Raw genomic sequence first — 27341 nt, 5'->3', positions numbered from 1 at the left:
CAGTGTTGCAAAACCATGCAATTGTCATTCAAAGTGTGACAGCTCTGAAAGCTGAAAATTGGTCTGTTTATGTAAATTATAGCACCCATGAATGAGATTGTTGACTTAACCCCTTCCCACCTCAGGGTAAAACAAATGTTGAAGAATTTGTTACCCTAAAAAAAAAATATTGATCCTGTTCCTTTAAAGCATATTATATAGCACAGTGCTTGTGCTGTATAAAATGCTTTAAAGTAACAGGATCAATATATATATATATATATATATATATATATATTTTTTTTTTTAGGGTAACAAATTCTTTAACATTTGTTTTACCCTGAGGTGGGAAGGGGTTAAGTCAACAATCTCATTCATGGGTGCTATAATTTACATAAACAATTGTTGGCTATATAAGTATGGGAGATAGATATCCTGGATATCCTATATATCCTAGATATCCTAACTGTATATACCCTCCTTTATACTTACAGCAAGATAAATAATTAAACTGTTGACAATATACAAATGTGAAGGCTTTATTCCCTTTTATTCCCTTTGCTATGAACCAGAACTTTTAGTGGTTGAAGTATCCTAGTGTTTGCCGGAAACATCACACAGCCAGAGGTCAGTGAAATGCTTGTTAATAATTAAGGGAATAATTCCCCAACATCTTTTTTTTAACTTTATTTAAATTAGAGGAAATAAAAATAGTGGAAATTTTAAGTACAGTCTGAACAGAAAGGTAACTCACCATCTAAGTCTTTGGATGTATCACAGGCTAAAGGCTTCATCTTTTCATCAGGAATCTTTTTACAGTCTTGCTCTGCTGTTTGTGGAAGTAAATCTGTTTTCTCTTCAGAATCTATAGCCTTAAGCCGATCTATAGGCACCTCAGGAGTGACAGGGCTGTGAGATTCTATTTTATGTGAACCTTCTGCATTATCTCCTGAATCATTACAATCCTGTGGAGTTGCAGGATCTTTATCTTTATTTTCCATAACCAGGCGACTGGAAGATTTTATCTCGCTCACATCACCAAGATTATCTTCAGTTTTCAAGCTGTTGGGAATCTCTTCAAGCGTATTACAACCCTGAGGTGGCCCAAGACTGGAAGACTTCAGGTTATGCAAGCTGTCTGCATTTTCTTTATTATCTTGAGGGGATAAGAGGCTGGGATGTGTTGGTTCACACTTGTTATGAAGATTATCTTTCCTTTCTTTATGCTTCTTAAGGTCTACATGGCTGGTAGACTCCAGCTCACAAAAGTTTTCCACATTCTCTTTATTATCTTGAGAGGATATGAGGCTGGAGGATGTTGGCATATCAAGATTATCTTCACTTTCTTTATGGGCCCCAAGTTCACACAAGCTGTTTGCATTCTCTTCCAACTCTTTACAATCCTGAGGTGCCACATGGTTTGAAGAATCCAGGTTACACAAGGTGTCCACATTCTCCTTATAACTCTGATGGGATATGAGTCTGGGAGATGTAGACTTATTCACATCATCAAGATTATCTTCAGTTACTTTATGGGGCTCAAGTTCACACACGCTATTCGCATTCTCTTTATTATCTTGAGGGGATATGAGGTTGGAGGATGTTGGCTCACACATATCATCAAGATTATTGTCAGTTTCTTTATGGGCCTCAAGTTCACACAAGCTGTCAGCGTTCTCTTCCAACTCTTTGCAATGCTGAGCTGGCACAAGGCTGGAAGACTCTAGGTTACACAAGCCTTCCACATTCCCTTTATTACCCTGATGGGATATGAGGCTGGGATATGTTGGTTCACACTTGCTATGAAGACCATGTTTAGCTTCTTTATGGTTCTTAAGGACTACATAGCTGGTAGACTCCAACCCACAAAAGCTGCCCACATTTTCTTTATTACCTTGGGGGGATAAGAGGCTGGAGGATGTTGGCTCACACACACCATTAAGAAAATTATCATTTTCTTTATGGGCCTCAGGTTCACACAACCCATTAGCATTCTCTTCTAATGCTTTACAATCTTGAGGTGTCACAAGGCTGGAAAAATCCGGGTTACATACGCTATCCTTATTCTCTTTATAATCTTGAGGGGATATGAGGATGGAAGATGTCCTCTGATTTACATTATCAGGCTTATCTTTACTTTCTTTATGGGCCTCAAGTTCACACAAGTTGTCAACATTCTCTTTCATTTCATTATCACCCTGTGTCAGTACAAGGCTGGAAGATTTCAGGTCACAGAGGTTGTTCATATTCTGTTCAAGCTTTTTCTGTTTATTAAATGTAACACGTGTAGTAACTTCAATTTTGTGCACGTTTTCTTCACTAAATTCTAACTCTATTGTTAGTTTTAATTTCTGACGTTTTGGTTTCTCATTGCTGCAATCCATTAGGTCTGGTTATGCCATCTGAAAAGGAATACCATATAGGGTGTCAGTCATCAGTATCATGTTTTATAATTCAGACAGTCTGTTAAGTATATACACATATACTATACATAGACGTACATTCTATCTAGGCAAAACATACTATAGATAATCCATAAAATAATGTTGAATGGACCTGATTCAAGGGTATTATCTCAGTAGCTATTATTATAGTCAAAATACAGTCTGACCTATGACCTATTCATGGTGTCACAACTTGCTTTCCTTATCACTGTATTGTAAGGTTAATTTACACTTCTACACTTAAGAAGACTTTTAGCATACTCCTAAGTACACTTGTGAGGATAGGTTTTTGGCAGACTCCAGCACTACAATAAAAGCATGGTGCCTGCATATACCTTTAGATGTGTTCCTCTGCAGGCTGGGATCCCTGCTGTAAGTGACACATTTTAAAATATTTCTGTTAGTCACAAGTGCTGAACTCACCATTCCAACTTACTGCATGTCCCCCTATTGGCCCATATATTGGGTCACCTTCGTGATTTTGAGTATTAGTGAAGAAGCAAAGTTGTGGGGGCAATATACAAGAGAAGAAAGTGTTAAACTTAGGATTTAGGACTCCGGGGCAGAAGAAGAATATATATGAAAATGTGTGTGGGTATCATTTCCTGCCTAACTAGTAATCCTTGAGCCTGTCAGTTCTTTTAGGCAACTGTCAGGCTTGCTTTAAAAACCTGTACTAAGTGAAATGTGTTGGCTGGCATTTCTCATTAACCTACAGGATATACAATGTACTTGGCTGTCACTGGCTTAAATATGTTCTTCACCTAGATGAGGGTCTGGTATAGATGTTAATAGGGGATCCCACAAAAGAGCTTGGGGTCCCACTAAAAATATATACCAGATTATTTTGATTGATTAAGGTCTGGTGTGAATATCAAGAGGGACCCCAGGCAGAAAAAAACTGCATAAGTTAACCCCAAAAACATGGATTTAAAGAAGGAAACCCATGCAAAAAAAGGGAAAATGTTATGCCCCCAATTCAAACCAAACCTTTGTCTGATCATGCAGCCCAGCAGGCTAGGAAAGGGGGCATGCTCTTTCCTCCCCTGAACCATACCATACCATACCAGACCAGTACTTTGTCATGGAGGACCCTTTTGGAAAATTATCTTGTTTCCTTCTTGATGACAAGGCTCTCTTCCCAAAAACCTGGCCTGGTAGTTGTGGGGGTCTATAAGATTTAAAAAATCTGAATGACCCTTTTAAATAAAGGAGGTCCTCCAGATACTAGCCTCCTTGACCAAATATGGACTTGACCATATTTTGGCAATAACATCATGGGACTTTCCATGACTTCTTTCAAGTATCAGCAGCTGAGATGACCAGATCTGCATAGCTAAACTTATAAACTGAGACCAAACGACATATGCTTAAGTGAGATTTATTTACAGTAAAACAAAAACCATCCAAATAACAGCAAACATAAAAGTATCTTGAACAAGGGGCGTGGCTTGGCCGGGGGCGAGGATGGCGGCACGTTAACTGAGCTCCGAGGAGAGAGTCGGCAAAAAGCCTATTTTGTCACGCACCAGCAGCCTAACATGGGTCGGAAAACCCAACTCACCCCACACTCAAGTGCCCGACGGAACCTGTCTAGCGGTACCGCCCGGAACATCAATGAAATCTTCCGTTCTCAATCCATGCAGCGGCAGAGCGGGCCGGACAAGATGGTGCGGGAGCATGGCGAGGAGGAGGAATTCAGTGAAGACTCACAATCAGCTACAGAAGACGCAGGTAGGAGTCTTCCACCTCCCTCCAAACCCCTCACATATGAACACATGTCGGGCTTTGCAGCAGACATAAAGTCCACGTTTTCGGCCGCCATTACAGACTTAAAATCAAATCTGCTTGTCCTTACGGAAAAGATCTCTGCTGCAGAGACGGCGGGAAAGCGAAGAGACAGAGAGATACGGGCCCTGGAGTCAGTGGCGGAGATGCATACATCCCACTTTATTGACATGAATCGCCATTTGGAGGACTTAGACAATAGGGGGAGGAGGAATAACATTAGGGTACGGGGGATACCCGAGTCGGTAGAAGCAGAACAAATTGCCCCAGCGCTGCAGAGACTCTTTAATAGTTTGTTAGACAGACAAGAAGACACTGCAATAGAATTTGTTCGGGCGCACAGAGCACTTAGGGCGAAAGGCCCCGACTCTGCACCCCCCAGAGACATAGTTACATAGTTACATAGTTAGTCAGGTTGAAAAAAGACACAAGTCCATCAAGTTCAACCAAAAAAAAAAATATATATATATATAATAAATATACCAGCCCATATACCCAATTCTATACCCACAGTTGATCCAGAGGAAGGCAAAAAAAAACCCAGCAGAGCATGATCCAATTTGCTAAAGAAAGGGAAAAAATTCCTTCCTGATCCCCCGAGAGGCAATCGGATTTTCCCCGGATCAACTTTACCTATAAATTTTAGTACCCAGTTATATTACGTACACTTAGGAAATAATCCAGGCCTTTCTTAAAGCAATCTACTGAGCTGGCCATAACCACAGGGAGTCTATTCCACATTTTCACAGCTCTTACTGTGAAGAAACCTTTCCGTATTTGGAGATGAAATCTCTTCTCCACTAGACGTAAAGAGTGCCCCCTTGTCCTCATTGTTGACTGTAAAGTGAATAACTCGACACCAAGTTCCCTATATGGACCCCTTATATATTTGTACATGTTTATCAAATCCCCCCTTAATCTCCTCTTATCAAGAGAGAATAAATTCAGTTCCTCTAATCTTTCCTCATAGCTGAGTTCCTCCATGCCTCTTATCAGTTTGGTTGCCCTTCTCTGCACTTTCTCCAGTTCCCCGATATCCTTTTTGAGAACTGGTGCCCAAAACTGAACTGCATATTCCAGGTGAGGTCTTACTAATGATTTGAACAGGGACAAAATTATGTCTTTCTCTCTGGAGTACATACCTCTCTTAATACAGGAAAGGACTTTGCTCGCTTTGGAAACCGCAGCTTGGCATTGCATGCTATTATTGAGCTTATGATCTACCAAAACCCCCAGATCCTTCTCCACTATGGATTCCCCCAGTTGTACTCCCCCTAGTGTGTATGATGCATGCATATTCTTAGCCCCCAAGTGCATAACCTTACATTTCTCAACATTAAACCTCATCTGCCACATAGTCGCCCAATTAGACAGAGCATCCAGGTCGGCTTGTAAATTGGCGACATCCTGTAAGGACGTTATTGCACTGCATAGCTTGGTGGCATCTGCAAAGACGGAAATGTTACTCTTGATCCCAGACCCAATATCATTTATAAAGATATTAAAAAGCAAGCGTCCCAGCACTGAACCTTGGGGTACACCACTCATAACCTTAGACCATTCAGAGTAAGAATCATTAACCACTACTCTCTGAATTCTGTCATTAAGCCAGTTTTCTATCCATCTACAAACTGATGTTTCCAAACCTGTAGACTTTACCTTACACATGAGCCGTGTGTGCGGAACTGTATCGAACGCTTTTGCAAAATCCAAATATATCACGTCCACCGCCACCCCTCTGTCCAAGGTTTTACTTACCACCTCATAAAAAGAAATCAGGTTTGTCTGACAACTCCTGTCTTTCATGAATCCATGCTGTCTGTTGCTCAAAATATTTTTTTCCTGCAAGAACTCGTCTATGTGGTCTTTTATTAATCCCTCCAGTATCTTCCCAACTATAGAAGTTAAACTAACGGGTCTATAATTACTTGGTAAAGACTTTGTTCCCTTTTTAAATATAGGCACCACATTGGCCCTGCGCCAATCCAGTGGTACTATTCCTGTTATTAATGAGTCCCTAAAAATTAGATACAATGGCTTTGAAATTACAGAGCTCAATTCTTTTAGGATCCGTGGGTGGATGCCATCAGGTCCAGGTGCTTTATCCACCTTTATTTTGTCCAAATATTTCTGGACCATATCACTTTTGAGCCATTGTGGATTTGGGGCTGCGTCACTACCACCCCCATTATGGACATGAGCTCCCCCATGCTCCTTTGTATACACAGAGCTGAAGAAAGTATTTAATAAGTTAGCCTTCTCTTTGTCCCCAGTCACCCACTCCAGATTATTTTGCAAAGGGCCTACATGCTCAGACTTAACCTTTTTACTATTAATATATTTGAAGAATTTTTTGGGGTTTGTCCTACTGTCTTTTGCAATCTGTCTTTCATTCTGAATTTTTGCATCCTTGATTTCCTTTTTACATATTCTGTTATATTCCTTGTAACATTTAAATGACACTAGCGTTCCTTCATTTTTATATTTTTTGAAAGCTCTTTTTTTATAGTTTATAGCTTTTTTAACTTTGGCCGTGAGCCACATCGGCTTTATTTTTAACCTTTTAAACTTATTGCCCATGGGAATATACTTTGCCGTGAGATCACAAACAAGCTTTTTGAAGAATTCCCATTTCTGTTCTGTGCCCATTGGTGCCAATATTCTCTCCCAGTCTAAGTCCTGGAGAGCGGCCCTCATCCTTGGAAAATTTGCCCTCTTGAAATTAAGTGTTTTTATCTTTCCCGTATGTGATTTTTGCTTACAGCTAACATCAAATGAAATCATGTTATGGTCACTGCTACCCAGATGTTCCTTTATCTGAACATTAGTAATACGTTCTGCATGGTTTGAGATTACCAGGTCCAACAGAGCATCATTTCTAGTTGGGGCCTCAATAAACTGTACCATAAAATTGTCCTGTAATAGGTTTACAAATTTTTGCCCTTTAACTGTCCCAGCAGTGCCATTACCCCAGTCAATTTCTGGGTAGTTAAAATCCCCCATTATTATCACTGTCCCAGCCCTTGCAGCCCTTTCTATCTGTGCAAGGAGCTGAGTCTCCACCTCCTCATTAACATTGGGTGGTCTATAACAAACTCCAATGATTAACTTTGAACTACGCGCATCTGTATGCAGTTCTACCCATAATGCCTCAGACTCATCACACTCTCCGCCCACTAGTTCCTCTTTCTCACTCGCTTTGAGATTATTTCTCACATACAGACAGACCCCTCCACCTTTCCTTTTAACTCTGTCTTTCCGAAAGAGCGCATAGCCAGGAATATTAATAGCCCAGTCATGTGAGGAATGAAGCCAAGTCTCAGCAATACCGATTACATCATAGCTCTCCTGATGCACCAGAGCTTCCAACTCGCCTATTTTGCTTGGCAGACTTCTGGCATTGGCGAACAAACATTTTAATGTATTAATATATTTTGACCGGTCACATACTATCCTCTTGGGTGTTCCAAGATTACACCTAGGACTCGCTACTATATTTACCTTGGGTTTATGTGCTTCGGTTACCCTACCACTAATGCCCCTAATATTACCCTCTGGAATATGCTCCCCGCTGACTATCTCTATCTCTGAACCCACCCCCCCATCACCTAGTTTAAAAAACCCTCTAACTTTTTGACCATCCTTAATCCCAGCTGATCTGCACCCTCCTCATTTAGGTGCAGTCCGTCCCTTCTATAGTACCGGTTATCGACTAAGAAGTCGTTCCAGTCCTCCAGGAACCCAAACCCCTCCTTACTACACCAGCTTTTGAGCCACTTGTTTACTTCCCTAATCTCCCTCTTCCTTTCTGGTGTGGCTCGATGTACTGGTAGTATTCCTGAGAATACTACCTTGGAGGTCCTTTTCCTCAACTTAGCTCCCAATTCCCTAAAATCATTCTTTAGGACACTCCATCTGCCTCTGACTTTGTCATTGGTGCCAACGTGCACCATGACAGCTGGGTCTTCCCCAGCCCCTCCCAGTAATCTGTTCACCAGATCCGTGATGTGCCGAACCCGAGCGCCCGGCAGACAACATACAGTTCGGCACTTCAGGTTGTTGTTACAGATTGGCCTCTCTGTCCTCCTAAGAATTGAGTCCCCTACCACCAGAATCTGTCTTTCCTTTCCCTTCGCTCCCCCCCCACTCTCACTGGAGGAGTTCTTCTCCTGGCAGCTAGGAGAATCCCTCAGCTCCAGCAGTGCTGGTCCCTGACTGGGATCACCAATGTCACTCAATGGAGCGTACTTATTGGGATGCTCCAGCCCTGGATCGGCCTCCCTGGCACTTGCCCCTCTACCCTTCCTGACTGTCACCCATCTGCTCTCTGCTACTGCCTGCACCTCCTTGTCTCCACCCACCTCTGTGCTGGCCCCTGTCGGCACCTGCCGTGTACGTTCCTGGTTCTCATTTAGGGTGGAGGGGCCTCTCAGTGCTGACAGTTGCTTCCCCAGATTCAGAACCTGGGCTTCCAGGGAAACAATGTGCTTACATTTTGCACAGCAGTATTCACCCTCGATCAGATGATCAAGGAACGCATACATGCCGCAAGATGTACACAGAGTCGCCTCTCCACACCCGTCAGTCATCGTACCTATTAATTTAATGAGGATTAGAGATTATACCCAGTCCAAATTACCTAACAACTAGCTTCCTGACACTGATACTCAACAAGACAGTACACAGGTACTCACAGATCAGCGTGCACCCACCATGCACAAGCACTAACGATATACACACACACTACTCAGACAAACACTCGGGAAGTCTCACACTGCACAGCTACTATGACCCCTGTTATAACCTCCTGTTTTCAACTCTGGTTTTTAACTCACCACTTTGACCAGTTCCACTTAGACAGAGTCTCAAAGACTCAAGATGAGCAGGCTCAAATGAGTTCTACACAAACTTATATAGACCTCAAGCACCTGTGCCCAATTAAACCCTCCCCTTAATTAGTAGGCTGAAGGAAGGAAAGGAAGGAGAGAAGAAAAAAAAAAAAAAACACTATTTAAAAAGTGACAGAAAAGGGTATAAAAAGTTACAAGAAAAAGCCCCAAAAGAACCTAAAAATGCAACCCAGCAGTCACCAGCAGTCAAAAAGCAATACTTATTGACAATCCACTCAAGGCTCCACTGTTCAGCTTGCAACCAGCAGTTTGGCAATCTCACATGAGTTCTACCCAAACATATATAGACCTCAAGCACCTGTGCCCAATTAAACCCTCCCCTTAATTAGTAGGCTGAAGGAAGGAAAGGAAGGAGAGAAGAAAAAAAAAAAAAACACTATTTAAAAAGTGACAGAAAAGGGTATAAAAAGTTACAAGAAAAAGCCCCAAAAGAACCTAAAAATGCAACCCAGCAGTCACCAGCAGTCAAAAAGCAATACTTATTGACAATCCACTCAAGGCTCCACTGTTCAGCTTGCAACCAGCAGTTTGGCAATCTCACATGAGTTCTACCCAAACATATATAGACCTCAAGCACCTGTGCCCAATTAAACCCTCCCCTTAATTAGTAGGCTGAAGGAAGGAAAGGAAGGAGAGAAGAAAAAAAAAAAAAAACACTATTTAAAAAGTGACAGAAAAGGGTATAAAAAGTTACAAGAAAAAGCCCCAAAAGAACCTAAAAATGCAACCCAGCAGTCACCAGCAGTCAAAAAGCAATACTTATTGACAATCCACTCAAGGCTCCACTGTTCAGCTTGCAACCAGCAGTTTGGCTAGTATGTTGCCTCCAGAGCTTTCCCCTAAAAGAGGACATAATGAGATGAGCCAGGAGGAACGATCGCATAATTTTTAATGGCGCCTCCATTATGCTATTTCAAGACCTATCGCAAATAACACTGCGCAACAGAAGAGCTATGCGCCCCCTGCTGGAGGTACTTAGGGAAAAGGAGATCCGGTACTCATGGCGCTTTCCATTCGCCTTGGTGGTCCTGCAGGGAGGGAAACAGATTTCTCTCCGCACCCCTCATGACCTTCCAGGATTTTGTGAAGCTCTGCACTTAGAACCGGTGCCTCTGCCGGACTGGTACCAGGAATTTCAGGGGTCGCTACACGACAAGAGTCCTCCCGACTCGCTCCCTTCTACCCCGGAAAAACACCTCACGAAGAGCTCGAGACACAACAAAGGTCCACACCACTCCATGGGGACTCCTAGTTCCAGACCCGTTCCGTCCAGGTCCAGAGATGAGGAGCACAATTGATTCTCAAGCTGCCATATGAGAGGTCGCTGTTCTCGGGGAAAAGTTTTTTTTTTATTACCCAGATGACTCATTAATCTTTAGCAGTTCATTCCATTTGCCCTTAAATGACTGGGTCCTGTTATTCGTTTCCCTGTTACAGGTATTACAACCCCAGCAGAACAGTGAATTACAGCTACAGGCTGCATCGAACACCGGATATTTCCACTTCATGTGGAAGGTTAAGTTTTTTTGACAAACTTATATAGCAACATTTAGTTGACCAGCTGCTGACTCTCTCCTCACTCCCAGCGTAGTTATCACAGACATTTTCTTGTTTTGTTGGTACTCTGTACCCGAATTGTCTAGTTATTTGCTGGGAGGACACTCTTTTATTATTTTTTTTAGATTACTTTTTTTTTTTTAAGTATTTCTGTTTTGGTGAGCGATTAGCCGCATAACAGATCCCTAGATAGCAGGTTACGCTATTTGGCCTGACCCACGTCCCTACCAAGCCTATTGGGGCCGGGAGGGAAAAACATTTTTTTTCTGTTTCCTTATTTCCCGGCCTCAGAGGGACTAGTTAACCCCCCTGGGGGTTGGGCTCAACCTACAGGGGTTATATAAGAAGTATCTTACCAGTGGGGGACGGCTCTCTATTTTCAGCTGTCCCCTCCTTACTATTTTCTACTGTTTCCTTACCCATTCTTCCATCTCCCTTCTTCTCCTCCTACCTTTCCCCTCCCTTTTTTTTTTATTTATTTTTTCTTCTTTCTCTCCCTCTCTCTTCTCTTCAACTTTTTCCTTTCTCTTTCACCCCGTACTTTTCCCTCTCCCCCCTCTCCTACTTTTGCTCTGTCTTCCTTCACTCTACTATTAACATTTTTGCAGATTACATAGTCAAGGAGTAAATTAGCCTAAGTGTGGATTGTTATTTTACACTGTTATCTACTAACCTAGTACTTTATACCGTTGTAGATTGGTTTTCACTGACTACTTACTGAGTGCTACCGACTCACATTGTTTAAGGAATGGCTTATGCTAAACTGGGACGCGCACCTTTGGTAATTTCGCACAACGTGAAGGGACTGAACATCCCGGAAAAGAGATCCACTTTACTCAGAGAACTACAGAAAGGTAGGCCACAATGTGTCTTCCTCCAGGAGACGCATTTTATTTCTCACCAGGCGCACAGACTGACCAATACATTTTTCACCAGAGCTTTTCATGCAACGAACAATCTGTCTAAGACGAAGGGAGTCTCAATACTCCTGGGCAAGGATACTCCTTTCGAGGTGACTGAAACGTTGTCAGATCCAGAGGGCCGATACGTTTTTTTGAAGGGGTCCTACAGGGGCAAACTTCTCACCTTAGCTAACGTTTATTTCCCCAACACGAGTCATCTCCAATTTTGCAGACACATGGTGAGGGAACTACAAGGCTTCGCAGTGGGCTTTATTATTTTAGGAGGGGACTTTAAAATCCCACTGGACCCTCTGGTAGACACCTCCTCCGGCAAGTCATGTGTCACATTTCAAATCCTGAAGAAGATCAAAAAACTCTTACAGGCCCTACACTTGGTAGATTCGTGGCGCCTATTAAATCCAGAGGGAAGGGATTATACATACTATTCAAGCCCACATAATAAATATTCCCGCATTGATTACTTGTTTGTGACTCAACGTGACCTGGCGGAGATTGTTGAAGTTCACATAGGCACACAGGCTATTTCTGACCATGCCCCAATTGCCTTATCTATGGATTTCAGTAAACAGAGTCCGAGAAGCAATACATGGAAACTGAACCCTTCCCTTCTGACGGACCCGGCGACCTTACCCCAAATCGAGACGGCCATCAAGGAGTATTTCACGCTTAATGACCTCCCAGGGACAGATCCGTTAGTGCTTTGGGAAGCGCACAAATGTACTATTAGGGGGGTATTGATCAAGCTTGGGGCTAGACGTAAACGCGCACAAGAGAAGGAGATGACAGGTTTGCTTGAGAAAATAGCAGGACTTGAAACGCTACACAAACGCACATTATGTGAACGTACGGCCACGGACTTACTGAACACTAGGAAACAACTGCAGGACTTGTTGCACACAAAAACCAAACGTCTACTTTAAAAAAAAAAAAAATCAACTATGAGGGGGGAAATAAAGCAGGCAGACTGTTAGCCAGAGCTCTGAGAGAAAACAATTCAGGACAGATCATAGGCGGCATTCGTAACGCGGAGGGTACTTTAGATGTGAAAAATGATGATATCGTGGCCCACTTTCACAAATATTACACAAAGTTATAGAACCTACCACCACAACATAGACCCAAGAACCTTGATGGGAACAGAGCTCAAATTATTAGTGATTTTCTAAGAGAAATCAGACTCCCAGCCCTCGAGGAACAGGACTCCCTAGCTCTTGAGGTACAGATATCAGACAAAGAAATTAAACGAGCTATTACTGACTTAAAGACAGGGAAAAGCCCAGGGCCTGATGGCTACTCGGCCATCTACTATAAAACCTTCGTGGATATTCTCTCTAAACCCCTTAAATCAGCTTGAACTCCCTGTCCTCGCCCAGAGCGGTTACTCCTGAGTTTTTGTCAGCCCACATAGCGGTGATACCCAAACTCAATAAAGACCCGTCTTCGTGCACAAATTACAGACCAATTTCCCTTTTAAACCTGGACCTTAAAATCCTGACCAAGATCTTGGCTAATAGATTGAGCCCACTTCTGTCCGAAATAATTGGCCCAGAACAGGTGGGCTTTATGCCTGGAAGGGAGGCCAAAGATAACATTATAAAAACATTATTATTGTCACAGCAGGCGCGGTTGGAACAGATCGGAGGCCTTCTCCTGTCCACGGATGCGGAGAAGGCCTTCGATCGGGTGGCGTGGGATTATATGATGGCCACGTGTGAAAAGGTGGGATTGAGGGGTCGGATGATGTCCTGGATTTCAGCGATTTATCAAAACCCCACGGCCAGGGTGAGAACCAATGGCTCCTTGTTGAAACCCGTGATCATTGCTAACGGAACCAGGCAAGGCTGCCCTTTGTCACCCCTCCTGTTTATTTTGTCCCTTGAGCCGTTTATCAGAGCAATCAATAACGATAACTCGATCAGAGGATTTAAGATACAGGACAGGGAGTTCAAGGTTGCAGCTTACGCCGACGACCTAATGTTCTTTTTGACAGACCAACATACGACAATTCCCAATCTAATGGAAGCATTTGCTAAATTCGGCTATATTTCCAATTTAAAAATAAACTACTCTAAGTCGGTAGCCTTAAATGTGGATCTGACCCAAGAGGAACTAAATAGAACTAAACTTAATTGTCCCTTCCAATGGGAGGATGTGGCTCTTAACTATTTGGGTGTTCGGGTCTCCCCGGATACCAAAAAAATGTTTGCACTCAATTTTACCCCGCTCCTGAAAACCATTGAAGAAGACTTGAGATCCTGGGATGTGGGGTGGTTCTCCTGGTTTGGCCGGGCAGCAATCTTGAAAATGTCTGTGTTACCAAGTTTGATTTACCTGTTTAGAGCTCTACCAGTCCACATTCCTAGAAGCTTCTTCCTTAAACTAAACTCCCTGGCCATGCGATTCCTTTGGCATAAAGGGAGAGCAAGGATCAAATTTGCTTTACTCACGAAACCCAAAGAGCAAGGTGGGATGGGGCTGCCGGACTTTAAGAAATACCATCTAGCAGCCCACATCGCTAGGATAATTGACTGGCATTGTCATGAGGCGGACAAAGACTGGGTGAGATGAGAGGGAATGCTACTAGAAAATAGATTGCGCTTTTCGCCTTGGACTAACTTGAACAGACTCAGGGAAACGCTCAGTCTAAACCCCCTGACAGAAACGACGCTGACTATACTGCACGCTAACACGAAACGATTAGCTGTGACCTCCCCTCTTGGTCCTTTGACACCGCTTAGGGACAATCCTGACTTTACCCCAGGTGTGGGAAACGTTCTCTTTTATAAGAAAAATTAGACTACCTCAAGAGTAGTGAAAGACTGTTTGGACCGGGGCAAGATGAAAGATTTGGAGACTCTTAGGAGGGAATGGGAGGAACCTTCATTTCCCATGTGGGTATACTTCCAAACTAGAAGTTTTGTTACCTCCACAAAACATAAACAAAACTTTAGTAGACCGATGACTGACTTGGAGATGATCTGTGCGTCTGGTGAGAAACTACAGAGGGCAACCTCAGTGGCCTATAGTTGGCTGCAAAAGTTAACAAAACATGTTGCTGACAGATCCAGAGTGAAGTGGTCTCTTGGACTACGAAGGGATATTACAGATTCACAATGGAGGACCGCCTGCACATTGGCCCATAAGTGCTCTATAAGTACAAAAACACAAGGGACATGCTACAAGCTATTGACCAATTGGTATCACACACCTGACAAAATACATAGATGGTTTCCGCAGGTCCCAGAAGTGTGCTGGAGATGCCAAGGAGATGTGGGTACACTGACGCATATTTGGTGGAGCTGTGCTAAGTTGACGCCCTATTGGGATGAGGTGAGAAATTTAATCGTACACATCACAGATACCCCAACCACATTAGATGCGGCTTGTTGTCTCCTGCACATAAATGATATTCCCCTGAAGAGGTACAAACATTCACTGCTCAAGCATCTCATTAATGCAACCAAAGCGCTGGTGCCGGTGTGCTGGCGGTCCTCCAGAGTCCCCACATTAGCTGACTGGTTGAAAAGAGTGGCAGACACGCACTCAATGGAAGAAACGGTGGCCCAGGCCAACGAATCTGTGGAAAAATGTCATGCTACATGGTCTCCATGGATAGCGTTCCGGTACTCCAAAAAATATGCTGACATTCAGAGAGACATGTGCAACATTATTCTGCCTAGTCAGAGGACCTAATTTTACTTAACACCTGTTACTTAGGTTCTTTTTTCTCTTTTACTCCTGTTTTATAACCCTTTTTCTGTTTATATTCAAATTCCGATTGAGAATAATACTGTCATATCAGCTCGGTATATGTAGGTAATGACCACCTTTACCTTTCCTTACCATCGAATTAGAGCCTTATAACTAGATGAATGCATACCAGATAGAGATTTTGGTTTGAAGAGGGTTTACCAACATTTCTTTAGCAAAGTTGAGAGGTTTTATATGGCCTTGCGTAGGCACACATGATGATGACATGTTCCCAAATACTCCAAACCATATTGAGCTTAAATACCCTATGTGATATATAATGCTCTGTATTGTCATACAAATATATAGTACTGACGTGGTATAATGTTTGTATAATTATAGATACTTCTTTGAAATGACAGATCTCAGCTGAGCTGAAGTATAACATGTTCATGTTTTCTTTTCAATAAACGCTTTTGATGTAAAAAAGTATCTTGAACAAATACCCCAATGGCAGAATACTAGACTAATAAACCTAACAAACAGAAACTAACTAACACCTAACTATATGCAGTACATATACAGGGAACATAGAAAAGCAGAGAAAAATGAGAGCAGAAGGGAACCAAAACTGGGGTCAGGAACAAAGGAGAGCAGGCGCAAGGCAGAAGGAGTACAGAGTACGAGTTACAGGCAGGAGCAAGATCAGGATTACTGACAACAAGCAGAGGAAGACCTGCATACCTTCTCAGCAACCAGCATCAGGTAGAGACTGATTATTGGAGACTGTAGGCTGCTGGGAGACACCTACTGGTGGACACTAAACTGCAACCTCCTGCTCTGGGAAGCATAGTGCCACCATCAGGTGAACCAGGTCCTGACAAGTACTCTTGTTTGTCAGAAAGCTCCCGTTTACACTGAATGCAAATGCACACTGACTACAGGGCAGACCAGCAGCTCAGTTATATACTGTTCAAGCTGTGGTCAATGGTCTATCTTTGTGACCCAGTAGTTGAGGGTGATCCATTTGGAGAGTCTCTGCATCCACTTTTGCCAGAGATAATTGATCACCATGTGATACAGTCACTACTGATGGTTCAGGCTGTAGACATCTCTTGGCACTGAAGACTTAAAAAAGACTTTCACCTGGTAAAGTGGATCAAGGAGGGTTTCTAACCAGCAATGGTCCCTCTTCGTAATGCATGGAATCCCAGGATCTATTTGAAGGCTCTGGAGCATGAGGGAGTCCATGTGCCACAAATTACTGGATTACATTTGCATCTAGAAATGATATACTTTAGAATCACAATTCATAGTAAATGATAAATTCTAAATGTTCTGTACTAATTCATGCTTTCAATATCAGCTTTATGGAAAATCTTTAGGTGTTTTCTAATTACTATTTATTAGGGCTGCACTGATATCATTTTTTATTGGCTAGTACGAGTACTGACAATTCATGTATTTGCTGATACTGAGTGTCGATACTTTGTGGAGTAATTTGCATCAATACAAAAGAAAAATAGCGCAAAAATAGCACTGCATTCCTGTTCAAATCACATACAATTCTTTGCAGTGCGATTTGTGCCCATTTATTTTGTATTAACGCAAATCACACCATAAAGTATCGGTTTTGGTATCGGGAGTATTTGCGCAAGTACCGATACTCATGCAAATGCTTGGTACCGATACCGTTATCAGTGCATCCACTTCGATACCACTAAGCTACTTATTCACTCCCTTGTTATCTCTCGCCTTGACTATTGTAACTCCCTCCTCACTGGCCTAGCTCTCCACAAGCTATCCCCTCTTCAGTCTATCATGAATGCCGCTGCCAGACTCATTCACCTTACCAACCGTTCAGTGTCTGTCACTCCTCTATGCCAATCCCTCCACTGGCTTCCCATTGCCCAACGAATAAAATTCAAAACAATAACATACAAAGCCATTCACAATTTTGTCCCGAGCTACAGCACCAATCTTGTCTCCAAATATCACCCAAACCGTCCTCTCCGCTCCTACCAAGACCTTTTGCTCTCTAGCAACCTTGTCTCCTCCTCCCATGCTCATCTCCAGGACTTCTCCAGAGCCTTTCCCCTCCTCTGGAACTCACTATTCCAATCTATCCAGTTATCACCTATTACTGTACACTTTTAGGCGATCCCTAAAAATACATCTCTTCAGGGAGGCCTATCCTGCCTCCAGCTAACAACCAAATATTCTACTCCCCGACATCAGTTCATCCCTCAGGCCGCGTACACACGGGCGGACTGTTCGCCCAACTTTGTTTCAGCGGACAGTCTGACGAACAAAGTTTTTCGGAATTCCCGTTAGACAGTCCGCTGAAACTTGGTTTGAGCGCACAGTCCGCTCGTGTGTAGGCTTGTTCGTCAAACTAAGTCTCGCGCATGCTCAGAAAGAATTTACACGGCGAAGGTTGCATTACAGTGTATAGGACGTCGTATTTTTCGTCCCGTCGTACGTGCCGTTCACGTCATTGCGCACGGTTTCAGCGGACTGTTCGTTCATCGTGTGTGGTCAAGTCCGCTCATGCTAATTTTGAGCGGACTGTTTGTCAAACTGTTTGGCCGCGTACACACGCGCGGACTGTTGGCCCAGCTTTGTCCGTCCAACAGTTTGAGCGAACAGTCCGCTCAAACTTAGCATGGACGGACATGGCCACACACGACGGACGAACAGTTTGCTGAAACCGTGCGCGATGACGTGAACGGCACGTACGACGGGACGAAAAATACGACGTCCTATACACTGCAATGCAACCTTCCGACGTGGAAATCCTTTCTGAGCATGCGCGAGACTTAGTTGGCCGAACAAGCCTACACACGAGCGAACAGTCCGCTGAAACCTTGTTTCAGCGGACAGTTTTTCGGAATTTCCGTAAGACCTTGTTCGGCCAACTGTCCGCTGAAACTGTCCGCTGAAGCCCCACACACGAGCGGACTGTCCGCCCAAACACTGTTCAGCGGACAAGGTTGGGCGAACAGTCCACGCGTGTGTACGCGGCCTTAGACGAACAAAGTTGGGCGAACAGTCCGCCCGTGTGTACGCGGCCTCACAGTCCCTACCTTTTTTTTCACCAGCCCCTCCCTCTTAGATTGTAAGCTTGCAGAAGCAGAGATCCTCTAACCCTCTTGTTTTGCATTTTACTGTTGGTCTAGTGTCTCCCTGTAAAGTGATGCGCAAACTGTTGGTGCTATATAAATCATGTATTATAATAATAATAATAATCTCATAGTATCTATGTGCAGAAAATTTAAAGGATGCTGGAAATTGATGTATGTTCCTTGATTAGAGTAACTATATTTTAAGGTATGACATTTCCAGTATTGTATATTTTCTTTCTCCTTGGAATTAGTGTACATATTTACTCATAAAAATAGAGGTGGACAATAAGTGGGGACCCTGCATGAAGTCCTAATTTTATTGGACCCCTTTTACATCAATAAATTCTACCCTGCAAAGAGGAATTTATGTATAAAGGCAGTGCCCGGGTTACAAACAACATAGGGTCTTTAGGTTTTTTCTTAAGTCAAATTTGTTTGTAAGTCGGAACAGGTCCATTTTTTTAAGTGTAGCTCCAGCCCAAATTTTTCTTTTACGTTTTTTGGATAGCATAGGGAAGGGTTAACACCAATGAAATTTTTGTTTTTCTGTCTGTGTCCCTGTTCAGAAGTTTTCATCTCACTTTCTGTCCCAATGACAATTGGATTTTGAAAAATTTGGGATATTGTGGAAACAAGGATTGGTGATAAAGCATCAGTGGAGACAGCTTTTTCACCAGAACTCTTAGCCCTTGTACACACGGTCGGACATGCCGACAACAAAATCCGTCTGATTTTGTCTGACAGATTTTGTCCGAAACTGGTGTTGCGTACACACGGTCGGACAAAGTTGTGGAAAAATCAGATTGTTCGTAACATGATGACGTTATTTCATTACGACGGGACTATGTTCAGGCTAGTAGCCAATAGCTTTGGTCTAGGAATTTGATATGAGCATGCATGGCACTTTGTCCGATTGGAATTCTATAAAAACGATCGGTCATTTTGTCGGAAAATTTTACAGCCTAGCTCTAAAACTTTGTCGGTTGGATATTCTGATGGAAACAGTCCAATGGAGCCCACACACGGTCAGATTATCCGACAATGCGGTCCGATCGGAAATTTTCCGTCGGAATGTCCGACCGTGTGTACAAGGGCTTACAGGAGTGAACTTCCCTTCCTAGGGGCAAATTTCTTCTCACTTCCTGTTGTCTTCCTCCGTTTGTAAGTAGGAGTGGTTTGTAAGTCAGAAGTTTGTAACCCGGGGGACCGCCTGTAATTGATATCAACCCATTGTGGGGAGTAGGGGTGTAGCTGGTAGTGGATCATAGTCCTCTTGATTTACATATTATATATGTTTCTTATTAAACTCAAACAAGCGTACATATTCGCCAGCACACCATGGATCGACAATTTTTCATCCAAAAGATTTAATGGAAAGCTCTCCCGATTACAGGGAGAGCTTATCAGTGACACTGTCACTAGGCAGAATGGGGAGATGCTTGTTTACTTTAGCATCTCCCCATTCGTCCTCTCCTTGAGACGATCGTGGGTATCCCCGCGGTGATCGAGTCTGTTGGACCCGTGACCTGACTCATGGAGCTCGCGATGGGCACACGAATGGCATGGCGGCAAATTCAAAGGGATACACCTGTACGCCCATATGCCAGTCCGTGCCATTCCGCCAACGTATATGTGCATGCAGCGGTCGTAATGTGGCTAGAGAATGAAATGGAGATCATTGCAATAATTTATGTCACACCGTATTTGCCCAGCGGTCTTACAAATGGATTTTTTGGGGGGAAAAATACACTTTTTGAATTAAAAAAATAACAAACCAGTTAAGTTAGCCCAATTTGTTTATATTGTGAAAGATAATGTTACGCTGAGTAAATTGATACCCAACATGTCTTCAAAATTGCGCCCGTTCGTGGAATGGCTCTTAAAAATCTCCATAGGCGACGTTTAAAATTTTCTACAGGTTACCAGTTTAGAAGTACAAAGGAGGTTTTGTGCTATAATTATTGCTATAACAATGGCAGCGATATAACAATGGCAGCGATACCTCACATGTGCGATTTGAACACTGTTTACATATGTGGGCGTGACTTGCGTATGCGTTCTCTTCTGCGCGACAGCTCAGAGGGACAGGGCTCTAATTTATTATTATTTTTTAAATTATTTATTTAATAATAAAAAATTTCTTTTTACACTGTTACTTAAAAAAAAATGTAACCACCTTTATTCCTATTACAAGGAATGTAAACATCCCTTGCAATAGAAATAAGCAGGACTTGTCCTTTTTAATACGAGATCTGGGGACCTCAGTTCTCGCATCTACACAAAAATGCAATAAAAAAAAATGGGCCCTTTAAGACCAGAGGGCAGAAATGACGTTTGACGTCGCTTCAGTCCTCCAAGGGCATCGAGCCGAGTTGGGTCCATAATACCCTCACTTGATTTCCTGCCCATACCTCCAGCACAATGGATGCTTTCCACTGCTCCCGATGGGTAAGCAATGGAGACAACTGGGAGGCAGCAGGGGGGGCACCTCTTCTGCTGCTGAGACCACTTTTATGTGAAAGCGGACCGCACTCTGTTTAAAAAGATACTGGGGTTATGGCAGCTACTACTGCCATAACCCTGGTATTTAACATCAAATTACCAATGTAAATATACAGTGGGCAGTCCGGAAGTGATATGATCAAGAAACACCCCCCCCCCCCCCCCCCACACCCAAGTGCATGTCTTGAATGTGGTTTACCCCAATACACAGCAAGTTAAAACACATTAGGGGCATTACCCATCTTTGTTACTTTAGTAAAATAGATTGATCTGCTGACATAGGTGCATGGTCTCTACTTTTCTGAACAGTACTATCCAAGCTTGGACAGACTCATTGTCTGGAACCAGCACCTGGAGCTGAGTGTCAGGGGCATTGAGCAGTGCTGATTAGAGATGGCCTTGTGGTTCGCCTAGCGGTCGGTTCCCGCCGAACTTTGCTCGTTCACGATTCGCCAAACCGGCGGACTTATGGCGCTGTTCGCGGCGGACATATTCGTTTACATTGTGAAGAACTTTGACCTATGACATATCCATCATGGGGTACAGGCAGTGGCGGCTGGTGAAGTTTTAAGATGGGGGGGCGCTAGACCACGCCCACCCTTTTGACCCATCCCACTTCTCATAAGCCCCACCCATTATAGAATCCACCAACTCCGTCCCCTGTAGTACATCATATACAAGGCTCTACAGTATACACAGGGCCCTATACTTCATATACCAGGCTCTACGTTATAGACAGGGCTCTGTACATCATATACCAGGCTCTACATTATACACAGGGCCCTATACTTCATATACCAGGCTCTACATTATAGACAGGGCTCTGTACATCATATACCAGGCTCTACATTATAGACAGGGCTCTGTACATCATATACCAGGCTCTACATTATACACCAGGTTCTAATGACACATCAATATGTCTGACAGCCCAGCCACACTCCTCGTTCACCAGAGAAAAAAAAACAGGAAACACAAAAAAGGTGCTCGGGAAACAGCAATAGGCAGAGGTCACCGCACACAATGAAGTACAAGAAAGCCTAATAAAATAAAACAAATACAGTCATCACATTTAGTGACTGCAATAATGCAATATCTTACATGTTTTCCTTTGGTGGTGGGATCAGAGGGATGGTGATGATCAGAGACAGAAGGATGGAGGTGGGGTGGGGAGTTGGATCAGTGGTGGGTGGGATGGGATCAGGGACAGAGGGATGGATCAGGGACAGAGGGATGGATCAGGGACAGAGGGGTGGATCAGGGACAGAGGGGTGGATCAGGGACAGAGGGGTGGATCAGGGACAGAGATATGGTGGGTGGGATGGACCAGGGACAGAGAGATGGTAGGTGTGATGGATCAGGGACAGAAGGACGGTGGGATGGATCAGGGACAGAGAGATGGTGGGTGGGATGGATCAGGGACAGAGAGATGGTGGGTGGGATGGATCAGGGACAGAGAGATGGTAGGTGGGATGGATCAGGGACAGAAGGACGGTGGGATGGATCAGGGACAGAGAGATGGTGGGTGGGATGGATCAGGGACAGAGGGATGGTGGGTGGGTGGGATGGATCAGGGATCAGGGACAGAGAGCTGGTGGGTGGGATGAATCAGGGACAGAGGGATGGTGGGTGGGATGGATCAGGGACAGAGAGATGGTGGTTGGGATGAATCAGGGACAGAGGGATGGGTGGGTGGGATGGATCAGGGACAGAGGGATGGTGGGTGGGATGGATCAGGGATCAGGGACAGAGAGATGGTGGTTGGGATGAATCAGGGACAGAGGGATGGTGGGTGGGATGGATCAGGGATCAGGGACAGAGAGCTGGTGGGTGGGATGAATCAGGGACAGAGGGATGGTGGGTGGGATGGATCAGGGATCAGGGACAGAGAGATGGTGGTTGGGATGAATCAGGGACAGAGGGATGGGTGGGTGGGATGGATCAGGGACAGAGGGATGGTGGGTGGGATGGATCAGGGATCAGGGACAGAGAGATGGTGGTTGGGATGAATCAGGGACAGAGGGATGGTGGGTGGGATGGATCAGGGATCAGGGACAGAGAGATGGTGGTTGGGATGAATCAGGGACAGAGGGATGGGTGGGTGGGATGGATCAGGGACAGAGGGATGGTGGGTGGGATGGATCAGGGATCAGGGACAGAGAGATGGTGGTTGGGATGAATCAGGGACAGAGGGATGGTGGGTGGGATGGATCAGGGATCAGGGACAGAGAGATGGTGGTTGGGATGAATCAGGGACAGAGGGATGGGTGGGTGGGGGGAGGCTTCATATGGGCTGTGTGTTTCACAAGAGCCTCCACTGCTCAGTTTCCCAGGTTTGTGAATGGTTTACTTTAATTACAAGAACTTTTGTCACTTACACAAGACAGATCACAAAATATGTCACGCATGCAGAATGTACTGCAAATACATCTAGTTTACTTAGTGGTAAAGCATATGCCATATACAGCTAGCTTGCTACAACATAGCATGCTCACGGTTTGAGAGCTTAACGGTAAGACGAACATCCAGTCTTCCTTGATCTGAGCTGTCACAGGCAGTTTGAAGAAAAAAAAAAAAAAAAGAAAAATTGCCATGGCACTTCAGAGAGGAGGAGAATTCTAACAAGAAGATTTGTTACTTAAAAGGCATCTGCTGATCGTCAGTGCTGCCCGTGTAAAGCCTCCCCCTCCATCCATCCTGTAGCTCTGCCCCCCTCCTGTGGATTTCCAGCAATTCTAACCTTGTTGTTTCATAGTGCAGCAGGCCAGCAGCAGTTCACATTCCTCTGCTCCTCCGCTCGGCGCGCTGATCCGACAGGGGAAGACCGGAAGTGACGGCTAACTAGTCTGTCACTCAAACCCATAGCATTGTAAACCTATGGGCGCCGGGCGGATGCAGATCGGCATTTGTACTAGCGCCACAAGGCGGGTTAAAACCCCGCAAATGAAGCGCCGCGTCTGCAATCTTGTGATTGCGTTGACGTGGCGTCTTCACATAGTGCACTGTGTCCAGCGCTGCACTGTATCCGGCGCTCGTACACAGTGCACTTAAGGACTTTTTTTCATTTTTTTTTTTTTAAAGGGCCATTTCCAAAAAAAAAAAATATTTTTTTTTTCATTTTTTTTTTTTTTTTTTTGTGACTGCCTGGAGGGGGGGCGGCGCCCGGGCGCCCCCTATGGACGGGCCGCCACTGGGTACAGGACAGCCAATTGAGACATTTCAGCACATGGACATACCCCCTACCTTTTCAATAGACCTGATCTGGTGGACATTTTATATTCTGTCTTTTGTCAGTGTAGGGAAAGGACGCTGTGTGGAGCAGGGACAGTCAATCTGTAATCACTAGCTATTACTATTAGGTCCACAAATGTCCTTTTAAGAACTGGTATAGGTGTACAGTATATAGGGTTGTAATACACTTATAATATACTTTCTTTCAAATATAAAAAGCATATTTTAGTACACTGAAGTGCTGACCAATTCTGCAGCTGTCTTTTCTCAGTGTAGGAATAGAGTTTGCTGTTTGGAGCAGGGACAGTCTGTAATTCACTAGCTAGCTACTATTAGGTCCACAAAGGTCCTTTTAAGGACTGATATAGGCGTACTATTTGGTGTGCAGTATATATTGATGTAATACACGTATAAAATCCTTTCAAATATAGAAAGCATAGTATAGTGCATTTCCACTGTGCAGGATTGTGACTGCTGAGCAGTTCTGCAGCAATACTACAAAGAGTGATAAACACAATTAGAAAAAAAGTATTATAACTGGTGTGATAGACCAGTGGCCCCCCAAAACGACACATTGAAGCGGGGTGTTATATACTTTCTTCCACATACATACTGCACTTCTCTAGAGACTTTTGTCACAGGGTCATTTAACAAATGACAGGCAGAAGAAGAGGCAGGCCCTTCCGCAGGGGTGATAGGGGTAGGGCAGGAGCAACAGGCTTGAGCCAAAGTGGGAAATTGCAGAAGGTGCATTCGATTACGTCAAAGGACGCACCAAACTTGGTTGAGTGGCTCACTCAGCCTTACTCTTCTGCACCCTCCTCATCCTCTTGATCTGCACCCTCTTCACTCTCTGCTGTGTACACCCCCAAAGACACTACCACCAACACCACCATCATGGCTATATGGCCATGTTCAGCGGCAAGTGAATGTTTCTCTGGCACACAGTGTCGGTGCCAAGATACATCTGACCACAGACACGTGGTCTAGCAAACACGGGCAGGGAAGGTATATCCCTTTTACTGCCCACTGGGTGAACCTTCTGACAGCCATCAAGCATGTAACCCGTGGCACCTGTGTAGATTTGGATTTACCGCCACGGATTGTATGCAGGCCTGCCTCTTCTTCTCTTCTTCCTACTCCATCCTCTCTCTCCTCCTCGGCTTACTCCTCCTTTTCCTCTGCTAGCGTCTCTTCCGCTGCGCCGCCCAAGATCCCCAGAACCTATTCGACATGCCAGGTGAGACGTTGCCATGCTGTGCTGCGTCTGTTGTGCCTGGAAGCCAAGAGCCACACTGGCCCTGCACTCCTTTCAGCTTTGCGTTCACAGGCAGATCAGTGGCTAACACCGCTCAATTTGAAGTTGGTAAAGTGGTGTGTGAAAACGGTGCCAATCTGCTTAGTACATTGAAACAGGGCAAAATCATGCACGTACCATGCATGGCACACGTCTTAAACTTGGTCGTGCAGCGATTTGTTGTCAAATACCCTGGGGTCCAGGACATCTTGCAGCAGGCAAGGAAAATCTCAGCCCATTTCAGAAGATTTTACACAGCCATGATCAGACGTCTTATTTGTGATTGCCTGACGCGATGGAACTCAACTTTCTATATGCTTGATAGGCTGCTCCAGCAGAAATGGGCAGTTACTGACTACCTGTATGAACTCTGCAGCAGGACAGGTTCTGGGAGCTTGTTTTTTTTTCACCGCGCCAGTGGCTTCTCATGCTGGACACATGCAGACTTCTGCGGCCATTTGATGAGATCACCAAACTGGTCAGTCGCAGCCATGGTGCCATCAGTGACATCGTACCTTATGCCTTCTTTATGGAGCGTGCATTGCGTTGTGTCATTGATCAAGCTGTGGAGGAGCAGGAGCAGGAAGATGAGGAAGTCGCAATGCTGGATGAATTCCCAGGGGGGGCTACTCTATCTGAGACAAGTCAACAACAGGAGTCTGAAAAGGAGTCAGAGGAGGATGGTGCCAGGGGGGATGAGGAGGAGCAAGAAGAGCATGCTTTAAACCTTTCTGGGATCCCTTTTGTTGTCCGTGAATGGGGGGAGGAGAACGAGGAGGATGATATTATCCTGGAAGATGAGCAGGAGCCAGGCCACCACACCGCTTCCAGTTAAGTGCAAATGGGGGCCTTCATGCTCCAGTGTTTTAACAGGGACCCCCGTATAAAAAGCATAAAGGTCAAGGACCAGTACTGGGTGGCAACGTACTTAGACCCCTGGTTCAAACACAAAATGGCGGAAAAGTTACCACCATCACAAAGGGCTGTCAGAATGGAGCACTTCCAGGCCTTGCTTAGAGAAATGCTGCATTCTGCTTTTGCGTGCGCTGGCAGAGGAATTCCCACTGCCAGAGAAAGAGTTGCGGGTACCAATCCAACAGCACCTGCAAGAAGAGGGCAGTTTGAAGATGTGTTGGTGACTTCTGATATGAGGTCATTCTTTCAGCTGACCCATCGACAGGTCTCATCCGGATCCAGCATCAGGGAACGCCTAGACCAGGGGTGCCCAACCTTTTGAAGAGCGAGGGCCACTTAAGCGACACAGCCCACTCTATGGATCCTCTTATCCGATCCACCCTAGCGGAAGGAGATTGATCCCCATCCATTTTTTTTTCTATCGAATCAGATTGGAGGTTGGTGGGTGTAAAAGGACACAAATCTGTTTATATCTGCTGTTTCATAGAGGTGAATGGAGGGTTCGATTGAGTTGGACCGATTGTGTGAAAGGGGCCTTTCACACTAATGCAGCACAGTGCACCTGTGTCTTTCCTGCGGGTTAGCTACACTTTGCCATAGACTTCTATTATATCCTGCAGGTGTGGTGCACTTTCTGAAAGCTCACCAAACCCACAGGTAATAACAGAAGTCTATGGCTCAGTGCAGGTAACCTGAAGGTGCACTGCACCTGTGGATCAATTTGAAAGCAGCCCAGTAACCACTGCGCAGATATGCCCATATATACACTGCAATTTTGGTAATAAACTGACCTTTAATAACAGTTTTCCATTCAGGTATCGCCTGCGGGTGCTGTCCCCGGCAGAGGGCATTTGGTATCACTGCACCTGTGGCAAGAGACAGCACTATACAGGAAGCATCAGCTTATGTAGCTCTGCTCCACAGCTGCTTGCTTTGCCGGCTTCATTAACAACACAGATGCTCTGGGATGGCGGGTCTGC

At 44.5% G+C, this 27341-nt stretch overlaps 1 protein-coding gene across 1 annotated transcript in view; it reads right to left on the bottom strand.

Moving 5' to 3' along the window:
- LOC143923542 (interferon-induced very large GTPase 1-like) overlaps window positions 1-27341 on the bottom strand; it is a 72837-nt gene that overhangs the window by 37187 nt on the left and 8309 nt on the right. The window contains exon 2 of the mRNA XM_077447299.1: window positions 734-2381. Coding sequence (XP_077303425.1) covers window positions 734-2363 — 1630 coding nt within the window. The 5' untranslated portion in view covers window positions 2364-2381. The remainder of the gene's footprint in view (window positions 1-733; window positions 2382-27341) is intronic.

Source organism: Lithobates pipiens, unplaced genomic scaffold (genome assembly GCF_037356315.1).
Source record: "Lithobates pipiens isolate NorthernLeopardFrog02 unplaced genomic scaffold, aLitPip1_a1.2 Scaffold_22, whole genome shotgun sequence".
Classification (NCBI taxonomy): domain Eukaryota; kingdom Metazoa; phylum Chordata; class Amphibia; order Anura; family Ranidae; genus Lithobates; species Lithobates pipiens.
This window is presented reverse-complemented; position numbering and strand designations above follow the sequence as displayed.